The sequence below is a fragment of the Dipodomys merriami genome, unplaced genomic scaffold (assembly GCF_024711535.1).
Source record: "Dipodomys merriami isolate MVZ:Mamm:240054 unplaced genomic scaffold, mDipMer1.0.p SCAF_45, whole genome shotgun sequence".
In the NCBI taxonomy this organism is placed as follows: Eukaryota; Metazoa; Chordata; class Mammalia; order Rodentia; family Heteromyidae; genus Dipodomys; species Dipodomys merriami.
The window spans coordinates 7,359,449-7,371,739 of NW_027206013.1; the positions used below are offsets into that span (position 1 = coordinate 7,359,449).

At 43.0% G+C, this 12,291-nt stretch overlaps 1 protein-coding gene across 3 annotated transcripts in view; it reads right to left on the reverse strand.

The window, feature by feature from the left end:
- The window catches only part of Nf2 (NF2, moesin-ezrin-radixin like (MERLIN) tumor suppressor), a 94,076-nt gene that overhangs the window by 35,660 nt on the left and 46,125 nt on the right, over window positions 1-12,291 (reverse strand). For all 3 annotated transcript variants that reach the window (XM_069994571.1, XM_069994572.1, XM_069994573.1), the window contains exons 5-7: window positions 5,179-5,247; window positions 4,096-4,178; window positions 1,138-1,213 (exon numbers count right to left, since the gene is read on the reverse strand). In XM_069994571.1, coding sequence (XP_069850672.1) covers window positions 1,138-1,213; window positions 4,096-4,178; window positions 5,179-5,247 — 228 coding nt within the window. The remainder of the gene's footprint in view (window positions 1-1,137; window positions 1,214-4,095; window positions 4,179-5,178; window positions 5,248-12,291) is intronic.

The window sequence follows — 12,291 nt, forward strand, 5'->3', positions numbered from 1 at the left end:
TTAGGCTCGTTTACAAAACATCACATTTCAGTGATGTTTTGTATACAAGTAATCCATAAAAACCTATAGTTAAGAAACTAAGTCAGGTGCCGGTGGCTCATGCCTGTAATCCTAGCTCACGCCTGTAATCCTAGCTACTCAGGAGGCTGAGATCTGAGGATCATGGTTCAAAGCCAGCCCAGGCAGGAAAGTCCCTAAGATACTTATCTCCAATAAACCACTAGAAAACCAGAAGTGGCGCTGTGGCTCAAGTGGTAGAGCATTTGCCTTGAGCCGAAGAGCACAGGGACAGTGCCCAGGCCCAGAGTTCAAGCCCCACGACCAACAACAACAACAACAAAAAAAAGAAGAAAGAAAGAAAGAAAGAAACTAAGTAATCTATCCTAGGATATTAAAAATATGCTTTGATTTACTGAATCTTAATATAAAAGTTGTAGGAACCCAAAAAGGGAAAGCAAAGCATGGCTGACCATAAAGGTGTACCACTGTGGCTGATCATTTTAACGCCCACTCATCTGTGACTGACTGCATTATGATCTACTCATTTCCCAGTGATGAAATGCTTCAGCATATGGCATGTATTCCTTTGGAAGAAGGTGCCTGCCTGTAAATGGCAAAGACCAGCTCCAGGGTTAGACCTGAGCTGAACACAAACGCTGCTCTCTGCAGAAGAATTGGCTTCCCAAAGGACCATGGACCATTAATGGGCTGAATAGAAAACCAATTAGCCTCACAGTAAGAACAAGAGTTCCACCCAAACAAATCAGTAATCTATAAAGGCAGCTTTATTTTCTGTGGGCCCCGGGGAAAGATGGTATTTCTAGGTGCTCCCTGGCTCTCTCAGAGCCTGAAATAATCAAATGTTACACTTCTAGCATCTCAACAGGTCTCTGCTAAGAGCTACACTGGGTCTGAGTCCCCCAAGGCACTACTGACACTTAATTACCTCTGATCTAATTTGAAGCCCAAAAACAGAAAATCAGGCTCTAAGGAGCCTCCCCTCCCCCATCCCCTTTTTTCTTTACCATTGAACTGTGAAAGGTTCTACCTCTACTACCCTGCGATAAAAAAAAGCAACCCACTGGCCATCTGGCCCTGGTTCAGTGTCTGAAGGAACTTGGGGGAGTATCCACACACCCGGATTGCAAAGTAGTTCACACCGTACATCTCCAGGTCCTGAGCTATCTTCAAATACTCCATTTCAGCTTCATCCCTAGGAGGAGAAGGGAAGACAATGTCACTGGAGCCAATTGATAAGGGTGAAGGCAGATACCCACCAAGCTGTACATTCTAAACCTGCCATCCCTCTGGAGTCAAGACACCAGCCCAAACAGACATTGGCAGAAGCTCTTTGTACCCTGTGGTCTACTATACACAATCACAATCTTCCACCCCGGCCAAAATAAGAAAACGAATTCATTAGACTATCTCTTGGTTTCAATTTCATGCTGTGCCCTTGGTAAATAGTGACATCTGTCTCAAGTGATTGAAGAAAAGAACACAGGCGTGGGGGGATGGGAAGAAGCTGAGAGCATAGATGGGAACAGAGTGCTTGCACACACAGGCCCTGGGTTTCTACCTGCAGCAATGGGGGGCGGGGGAGGGGAGGGAAGGATGGGGTGAAGTATATTATTTTGTAATCTCAAATGGGTTTGATGTTCAAATTTTATTTAAGCTGTTGTCTTATTTTAGTGTTCTTCCTCATCTAGAAAGCTCTGTTAATGAACAACTTTTTCTGAGCACTACCTGATAGCTAGTTTCTGATTTTATTTCTTGAGGCACTGTTGCAGGTTAGGGCAAAATCTGGGTTGTAAAACCCAAGCCAGGTAACCTAATTCAACGTCCTAAGTCAAATTTAAAGTCAACTCTGGAAGCAGCAATGACTTGCAGAAAACTACCAAGTAGGTAACAGTATTAAAATATTTTAACTCAGGCCTCTCTCTGACCTTGTCTCCCCCCTCCCCCCATCTCAAAATGCTCTCAAATGGATTTTAAAAATTCACCCTGAGAGAATGCCAAGCGTTGGCAAGCAGGCAGAGGAACCAAAAATCACACACTGCTGATGTAAATTGGCTGAATTACTTTGGGAAACTGTTTGACATTATTGCAACAGCAAAAGCCATGAGACAATCCAACAATCTAAGTGTCCTTCAGTAGAAGAATAGATAAATACCTCGTGTTATATTAATACAATGGAATTCTGTGCAGTCATTTAAAAAAATGAGAAAATTATTACCACATGCCACAAACCCAAATCTCACATGATGAGCTTGAGTAAAAGAAGTGTGGCACAAAAATAAAGACACTGGTTGGATTTATCTGAAGTCCAGAATGGACAGTGCCCAATTGAGGATGTTGCTCAGCAGGAGAGTAGTTACCTAGCATATGTGAAGCCCAGCATTCAATACCCAGCACAGTAGGGCCGGAGGGAGGAGCATATATGCACACACAAGCAAAATAAAATGGACAAGGCTAGCTATGATACTGGAAATCCAAAGACTTGGTTACCTTTGGGGAGAGAGGAAGCAGGAGGAGGATCATGAACTATTTCCTCCCAATACCTGTGATAACCAATCAAGCAATTTACTTATGATTTGTCCACTCTTGCTATACATGCTGAGAGTTAAAAAAAAAAAAAGTATGTGAAAGGAAGTTAATTTGAAGAAAAAAGCCAGGAACAGTGGCACACACCTGTAACCCCAGTTACCTAGAAGGCAGAGAGCAGCAATATGGCAATTCCAGGTCAGCCCTGGCAAAAAAATAAACTCAACCAATAAGCTAGGAAGTGGCAGCACATGCTCCTGACTCCTATGCAGGAGACTGTGGTGTAGGGCAATCTGGGCAAAAATAAGAGACTATCTGAAATGCAACTGAAACAAGAAGGAGTGGTAAAGAGCCTGCAGCTAGCCTGAGGTCCTAAGTTCAAGCCTCACTACCACAAATAAAAAAAGAAAAACAAAACTTTAAAGGTTAATGAAAAGATAATCAGTCCTGAAAGCCATCAGGCTAATACTATTAATAGCACAAATTTTTATCTTTTATTTTACACATTTTTTTAGATTGATAAGAACAAATGTTGAGGAAAAATAAAGGTGTAGGGGGAGAAACATGTAACATTGTTGGGGACCATGCATTCATAGGTACAACCCTTTTGGAGGGCAAGCTGGTAGTACCCAGCAAAATACCAAATGCTTATTAGATGCTTTGACCAGCAGCTCTCCTTCTCTGAGAATCTATCCTCACACAGCTCATACATTTGCTTAACTATAGATGAGACAAGGTACTGCAGAGGTTTTTGTTTTGTTTTGTTTTGTTTTTGGGGGGTCAGTCGTGGTGCCTGAACTCTGGGCCTAGGTGCTGTCCCTCAGCTCTTCAGCTCAAGGCTAGCATACTACCACTTGAGCTACAGCGCCATTTCTGGCTTTTTCTGCTTATGTGGTGCTGGGAATCAAACCTAGGGCCTCATGCATGCAAGGCAAGCACTCTACCACTGAGCCATCTTCCCAGCCTAGCTTTTTTTTTTTTGGTACTGGTCCTGGGGCTTGAATTCAAGGCCTGGGCACTGTCCTTGAGCTTCTTTTGCTCAAGGATAGCACTCTACCACTTAAGCCACAGCTACTTTCTGTTTCTTGGTATTTAACTGGAGATAAGAGCCTCATGGACTTTCCCACCTGGGCTAGATTTGAACTGTGATCCTTAGATCTCAACCACCTAAGTAGGTAGGATTACAGGCATGAGCCATTGGTGTGCCCAGCTGCAGAACTTTTTTGTCAAAGGGAGTAATAGGCAGATTCTCCAAATGCATTCATTAGAGGGCTGGATACGAAATCAACCGGCTACTCTTACAATAGCATACTTCCAATTAAATGACAAAGTACAGACACTGACAAGCAATAGACACGCCTACTTTAGAGCAAAGCTTAGACAAGAATACACTTGAAACTGAAGAGTGACATTACTCCCAGTTCTCCCTTCCTTTTATATTTTTCAATACTGCATTTTGTTCAACAAGCATGTCCTATTTTCACAGTTCCTTAAGGGGGGGCAGGGCGGGGGGACATAAAGAAATATAAACCAAGGATGAAGTGGCCTCACCTGGCTCGGCCCCGGTGCTCCGCGTACCAAGCTGTAATTCTTTCCTCCCACATTTCCGGAGTCATCTGATACAGATTTATTACCTATTGAAAAAGCAAAATGAACAAAAAAAAAAAAAACCCACACACAAAGTAAGTCTGGGTATTGTATGCCATTTTTATAATTATGGATCATTTTTACAAAACGGCAAAGCTATTTTTAAAAAGCTGCATGCAGGGAGTCACATGCAGAGCTGGTGTATAAACAAGCAGCATTCAGTTGGCAGAGCACTAGAAGCCGCAGGATTTCTCAGGTCTAACTGCACCCCTGGCTGGCAGCGGCCCTCCTTTTCTGCCTGGCTATATATCCCAGGACCACCTCTGGTAGCAGAGCAATGCTAACCCCAAGGCCCTCACCTGCACAGAAGGTACCAAAGGATGGGTAGAGGTTGAGAAAGGTGAGGAGGGCCTTTATTCCATTCCTACATCTCCTGGGGATTCCCTATCACTTCAACACCTTTAAAGAACTCACCATGCTAGAGAAATACACTGAACTAACTCCAAGAACCTCTGGGTTTTAATATGCGTCATCAAGAAAGTTGGGCATTGAGGCTCCGTACCATAATCTCAGCAATGGATAAGCTGAGGTAGTAGAATTTCAAGTTCAAGGCCAGCCTGGTCAACAGAGTGAATTTGAGGCCAGCCTAGTCTATAAATGATTCTTGTCTCCAAAAACAAAGTAATAATAGCAAGTAAAAACATACGCTTAACTGAGATTCTATAGTCTTTTAGCTCAAGATTTATTACATGGCTGGGAAGGTGGCTCAGTGGTAGAGTGCTTTCCTCACATGCATGAGGCCTTGGGTTCGATTCCCAGCACCCCATAAACAGAAAAGGCTGGAAGTGGCACTGTGGTTCAAGTGATAAAGCTCTTGCCTTGAGCTGAAGAGCTGAGGACAGTGCCAGGCCCAGATTTTCAGGCCCCACAACCGATTTATTACAAACTATGAACATACTTGTCATGTGCTTTCAACTAGTAGATTCCTTCTCCTCCCCTCCTCCCTCCCCCTGCCACAGCCCCCAAAGCAGATATTTGATTTCTTACCCTTTTTGGAAGCAATTCTTCTTGAGCCAAAAATCCCCGTTTGTGCACAGAGGGGTCGTAGTCACCATACTGGAAGAAGAAGAGAGCAGGTGATTGAGATTCTAAAGACTGCTGTCATTTCTGAACAGGGCTCAAGTCGCTCATCCCCTCCTCCCAGCTCCAGGGAGCAATTCAATTCCGATGACAAGTCAAGATTTCAACCTTGCCAGTTTGTTATCCTTGAATGAAAATACAAAGCTGATTATATCTGGGAGCAGAGTTGCAAAAATCCCATAAGGGATGAATGGGTGATGTGCTAATAAGAATGTGACATTTGTATGGAAATGTAGTCTTGTTTTCTAACCCTCCAAGAAAGAAATCACTTCGGAAACATTAGCTTTTGGATGGAAACAACAAAACACTACCTTGAAAGTTGTGATTAACAAAGTGTGATAAGAGTCTTACCCACACACAAGCTTTTAAGTGGCTGGTAATTGGAACCAATTGCTAGGTGGGAACCAGGAATAACACTGGCAATATTTTTTAATACCTTTCGCACAAGGGTCTGAAAATTGCTTCAGAAAACTCATGTCATCCCTGTCATTCCTTCTATGTAATGAGTTGAGCAAAAGGTTAACTGATTTTGTAAACGCTGCAGAGCAAGTCACTAGTGGGCCTGGAAATGGGACCTGCATTTTAATTCAGTTCTCCAGGAACAATGACTTAGAAATTTTCTGAGTTTTAAAAAATATGTCTTAAGCCAGGTGTCAGTGGCTCATGCCTATAATCCTAGCTACTCAGGAGGCTGAGATCTGAAGATTGCGGTTCAAAGCCAGCCCGGGCAGGAAAGTCTGTGACACTCTTACCTCCAATAAAGCACTAGAAAACCAGAAGTGCCACTGTGGCTCAAGTGGTAGAGTGCTCGCCTTGAGCTGAAGAGTGCAGGGACAGTGCCCAAGCCCAGAGTTCAATCCCCATGACTGACCAAAAAAAAAAAAAAAATTCTTTCGAGGGAAGGGATGACATTGTCCAAAAAGAAATATACTCTTTACCTGACTTATCTCCCCTCTGTACATCACCTTTATAACAATTAAAAAATTAAAATAAATAAGTAAATATTTCTTTCTTTCCTAGACAACTCAAGTCCAGGCAGGGACTCATTAAAAATGAGTGCTGGTGGCTCACACTTGTAATCCTAGCAACTCGGGAGGCTGAGTTCTGAAGATTGTGGTTCAAAGCTAGCAGGGGCAAGAAAGTCCATAGAACTTTTCTCTACAAGTAACCAACAACAAACGAGAAATGGAGCTATGGCTCAAGTGGTAGAGTGCTGGCTCTGAGCAAAAACACTCAGGTTCAGCACCCAGGTCATGAGTTCAAGCCCCAGGACTAGCACACACAGACATAAAGACACACATACAAAATAAACAAGGGAGAATGAGGCTAAGGGCATACCTCACTTGGCCTAGCATTAGCAGGCCCTAGATCCAATCTCCCGAAATTCAAAAAAGAAAACAATGTTTAGAAAGAGGCTAACTGTGAAACACATAAATCAGAGCCTGTCTCCCCCACCCCACCCCCATATACGTACTTTTTATTGAATTTGTTAATGGCACAGAGCTCTTGCACTGCCAAACCATGCCTGAGAATCCAATGAACGAAATGGTACAGGGACAGCTCTCTTCATATCCGCCGTCCACCACGCCACCCACCATCCTACAGGGGACTCAACTCCATTTGTGTGCGTTTGCATACTTTCAACATCTTCTATCAGATACAACAAGGGTTGGAATTTAAATCTGCTGCAGGCCTGCGGGTTTCCAGTACAGCAGGCCATGAAACAAGCCTCCCCATGCTTCCCGGCACCCCAACCCCTAGCGAAAATCAGCAGGAAAGCATACTTCAAGGAAAGTATGTGGCTCAAGGTTCAAGAGATAAATTCAGGTTTTTGGTTCCCAAATAAAGTCTTCAATCTCACCAAGAATCTACTTCTTATCATCCAACCTCCCACTCTGACTGACTTTGCTACTCGCCCAAATCCATCACATCTCAGCAGACAGACAGCCACCTCATGGGCCAAGCACCTAGAACTGGCCAGAGCTGCCTAGAGCCATGCACCCCGGCCAGGCCTGTGCTCGCCACGCATCACAACTCAGCTTGAGGCGGCCCAGGCACCCCACTGCGCAGGTCTGCAGTGCCTGCATCCACACCCCACGGTGGAGCACTGCTCCTCAAGGAAGGAGAGAAATCCATTTAGGTGGATCCACACTTGTGTGGCCCAGAAGAAGAGGGTCTTTCCTGAAGGAAGGACGCCGCAAGCGCTGTGTGTCTCTCACCCTGCCCACTCTGATAAACACGGCGCAGACTCACCAAAGGTGGGGAGCAAGCTGGTTAGACAACCATGGTGCTTACACAATAGCCAGTACCTTCCCAGGGTGCTCAGGAGAATAGATGGAATTGTCCATGAGCCCCTGGGGTGGCAGGGAAAAGCCTGTCTTTTTATTAATCAGCATTCAGTACTTCTCTTTTTGTTTAAAAAAAAAAAAAACAAGGTTCTATATCACAGAATACTCTTTTATGAGTATTTCTTTCTAGTCACCAACACTGTAAAACACAAGGTCAGGCATATTGCTGCTGGTACTATGTCCCATCCAATCAGGTCAGGCTGCCACCTTTCTGATGGGATTACTTCTAGTATACTACTATCCAAATGAACTAGCCCACCAAATCATAGACATGATTGACAAGATCATGACTCATTCCCATACTACTCTGATAGTAAAAGTCCCCCATAAATTAATAATTTCTTCAGAAGCTCTTAATTGGGTTGGGGCATGGTTCAAGTGGTAAAGCACTTGAACAATGTGAGATCCTAAGTGTAATCCCCAGTATTACACTGCCACACTGCTATCTCAAAAACAAAAAACAAAAAACCTAGTAACACCTGTTATCTCATCACTCAGGAAGTCTGAGGCCAGTTTCATAGAGAGATTCTGTCTCAAACAACAAACCACGGTGGTAAGACACTTGCTGGGTTCCATTTCCAGCAGATGGGGTAAAAAAATTACATCTTTGGATCAAGTACAATGTGCACTTAGGAGGCTGAGGTAGGAGGACTGTGAGCTCAAGGCTATCCTGGGCTGCATATCAAGACCCTGTCTCAAAATACAAAAGAGAACTAACTGAGTGTGTGGCTCCCATCACTGCAAAAATACAATACACAGAGAGGACCAGATTTCTCCCTACTTCTGGCAGACATAGTAAGCCCTGACAGTAAGGAGATAAGCATTCTGGAAGGCACCACAGAGCCCAGGAAGGAGGCTCTGGATGTAGGCCATTCAAGGTTTCATTCAATAGCTATATGGCTTTGAAAAGTTTGTCGCCCCAGTTTTCTCTTCTGTAAAATGGGGCTTATACTTGTAATTACCACACAGGACTCTTGTAAAGAATAAAGGAAATAATGCCTGAAAAGTTTGTTTTTTGTTTTTGTCGGTTGTGGGTCTTGAACTCTGGGCCTGGGCACTGTCCCTGAGCTCTTCAGCTCAAGGCAAGCACTCTTCCACTTGAGCCACAGAGCCACTTCTAATTTTCTGGTGGTGAATTGGAGATGAGTCTCACAGACGTTCCTGCCCGGGCTGGCTTTGAACCCTGATCCTCAGATTTCAGCCTCCTGATTAGCTAGGGTTACAGGTTACAGTGAGCCACTGGCACCCAGCTCATGCCTGTAAAGTTTTAAAGAGTTATCTTTGACAGATACAACTAGATGGCAGAAGAGATTGATCTCCAAGCCTATTTGGCTATTTGTTAAAGGCACTGGCCTTCAAGGATTCTGAAGGCAGAGCTCTAGAATACCTATCATCTTTGGGGTCTTAAGCAAAGCATTTCCTTGGTAAACTTCAGTCTCCTTGGTACAAAGGAAGAGCAAAACAGAGCTTGCCTCCTAACAGGTGATAAGGAGAAAGAAAGACAAACATGGTAAGCCCTTCATAGTGGTTGCTTCCTGCCTAGAGTCAGGCATGATTTTATTTTATTTTTTATTTTTGGTCAGTCAATGGGACTTGAACTCAGTACCCAGCCTTTTCACTCAAGGCTAGTACTCTACCATGTTGAGCCATAGCTCCACCTCCAGTTTTCTGGTGGTTAAATGGACTCATGGACTTCTCTGCCCTGGCTAGCTTTGAACCTTAATCCTCAAATCTCAGCCTCCTGAGTAGCTAGGATTACAGGCATGAGCCACAAGCACCCAGCTGAGTGTGATTATTACTGGCATCTCTGTACTAGTTAGGATCCCACTGGTCACTGCTCTGCCTCCCCAGTTTTTGAAGGAGGACAAAGATATGAAAGACAGCCCTGTTAGTAGCATTTGCAAATCTTTCAACAGCATGGAGGAAACTTTAATGCAGAAGTAAGCAGATATGCAAAGTTCAAGTTGTAAATTCAGGTTCCCAACACTTGCAAGATTAATGATCCCCATTATTAAATTATATGGTGCTCCCAGCTACTTCACTGATCAAATATATTATGTCTGAGCAATGCAGGGGTGGCGAAGACGGCTGAAAGGACTTTGCCATTGGACTAACTGCACTCACCACATTAAAGCCACCTTGATGTATGTGTCTGCTCTTAAATGTCTCTTTAAAAACCAAAGGAAGAAAACCCTAATCCTGCAGTCATGGCAATGGTGAATATAAAAGAAAGTCACTGCGCTTGGTAGATGCAGAGTAGCTGCTTCTCATGCTTTTATGTAACAGATGCAATCTGATAACAAACAGGTTGGATTTGCTGGGAAGGTAAGGAAGCTTGGGTTTCAGGTCTCTGCAGCTGCCTGGCCTAATCTTATATTCATCATTTGATATTTTTACATTAAAGAGAATGCCCCTATATTATCTCCACATCAGGACCCACAAAGTCTGGATCTACTCCTGATATAAAAAACTTGAAATTCAAGAAGGGAGAAGGTTCAGGGTCTGGCTCAGTGGTAGAGTACATGCTTAGCATGTATGAGGACCTGGGTTCAATCTCTAACATCAAACAAAACAAATACTGTTATCACATTGAGGATTTGGCAATTAAGAACAAATCATGTCATAAGATAAATGATCTTTCCAACTTCCAGCTGCTTTGGTCTGGGGGTGGAGGTCGGTGGTGCAGCACCCATTTACCTGGATTTGATCCCCAGTACCACAAAAACAAAAGCAAGCAAATAAACAAAAAAGCCCTTACCATTTGAACAATTCCGGGAGACAATTCTCTTTTTATTTTCTTCTTTACTTGACTTTCAAAAAAAAATACCAAGGTTGTCCTGAAACTCCTAGGATCAATTCTTTTGTCCCAGCCTTCCAAATAGCTAGGACTACAGGTGCACCTAGAATCGATTCTTTAAATGGAGGCTTTTCCTGCAATTTCCTTTATTCATATGAATGTTCTAAACAGGATTTATGTGTGTATGTGTGTATGTGTATGTGTGTGTGTGTGTCTCTATATATATGCTTAGTGCATACATACATAGGAAAAAAAACAGATCTCTAGCACACACAGTTGCTAAATTTCAGGCAGATTAGACTTAAATCTACAAATGAAAACCTATAAAAATGTCAGAAAAAATAGTGTGTATGTGTACAGTTAGTGATGGTTGATGAAGCCTTTCTAAGTCACTCTAAACATAAACAAAAGACTGACAAGTCTGAGATGTAAAAATAGACACAAAGTGGATATCCAGAATATATGGATCACAAATCAATAAAACGAAAGTAAAGAAACCGTAAATTCAAGTATGTTATAAATCAATCAGAAAAAGATAAACAATTCAGGACAAGTCATAAGCAGATGCTGCAGAGAAAAGAAATACAAACAGCCAATGAACCTATTAGAAGATGCTTAGTACATGGCTGGGAAGGTGGCTCAGTGGTAGAGCGCTTGCCTTACATGCATGAGGCCCTGGGTTCAATTCCTCAGCACCACATAAGCAAAAAGAAAAATGCCGGAAGTGGCGCTGTGGCTCAAGTGGTAGAGCGCTAGCCTTGAGCTGAAGAGCTGAGGGACAGCGCCCAGGCCCAGAGTTCAAGCCCCACAACTGGACCACCCCCCCCCCAAAAAAAGAAGATACTTAGTACAACAAGTATGGAAATGCAAATTATTTAAGTTCCATTTTTCTATCAGATTAGTAAAGATTAAAAGGCTGACAGTAGCCACTGTTGGAGAACATGTATATATTTGGATATTCTCATACATTGTTGTTAGAAGTTAATTAGGACAACACTTGCATAGGGTGATTTGGCCATATGTATGTATATTTAAATGTTTTAAAAATAAGATTTGCATGTGTAAAGTTTATCATTTTAAGTATACGTTCCACTGAGTTTTAGTATATTCAGTATGTTGTGCAACCAACACTATTCTACTCCTAGAACACTTCCATCACCTTCAAAAGAAAACCCACACCTACAGCAGTCACTCTTAATTTCCTCCTCCTGCCCTCTGGCAACCACTAAATCTACTTTCTGTCTCTGTGGATTTGCCTCGTTGGACATTTCCTTTCAACAGAATCTTGCAATATGTGGTCTTGTTTCTGACTTCTTTTATTAAATATTACTTCCATTTTATTTATTTTTGGTTTTTGTAGGACAGAATCTCAACTTGTAGTATAGCCCAGCCTTGAAAACGACACATGCCCCAGGCTCAGCCTACTGCCTCAGTTTCCTGAGTGCTGGGATTATAGGCATGCACCACCACACTTGGCTAAACATTACATAAATTTTAAATGAGGCACAGCATGGTGGCTCATGCTTATAATCCTAGCTACTGCAAAGACAGGGAGAGGCTGGCCCAGGCAAAAGGATAGTACCTCTCTAAAAAATAGATGAAAGTAAAAAGAACTAAGAGCATAGCTCAAATGGCAGGGCACTTGCCTGCCAAGCACAAGTCCCTAACTTCAATGCCCAATACTACCCAAAAGACTTTTTTAATATCCTTTAAAACTCAGTATGTCAGCTGGGCATCAGTGGCTCACACCTGTAATCCTAGCTACTCAGGAGGCTGAGATCTGAGGATCACAGTTGAAAGCCAACCCAGGCAGGAAAGTCCATGAGACTCTTATCTCCAATAAACCACTCAGAAAACCAGAAGTGGCACTGTGGC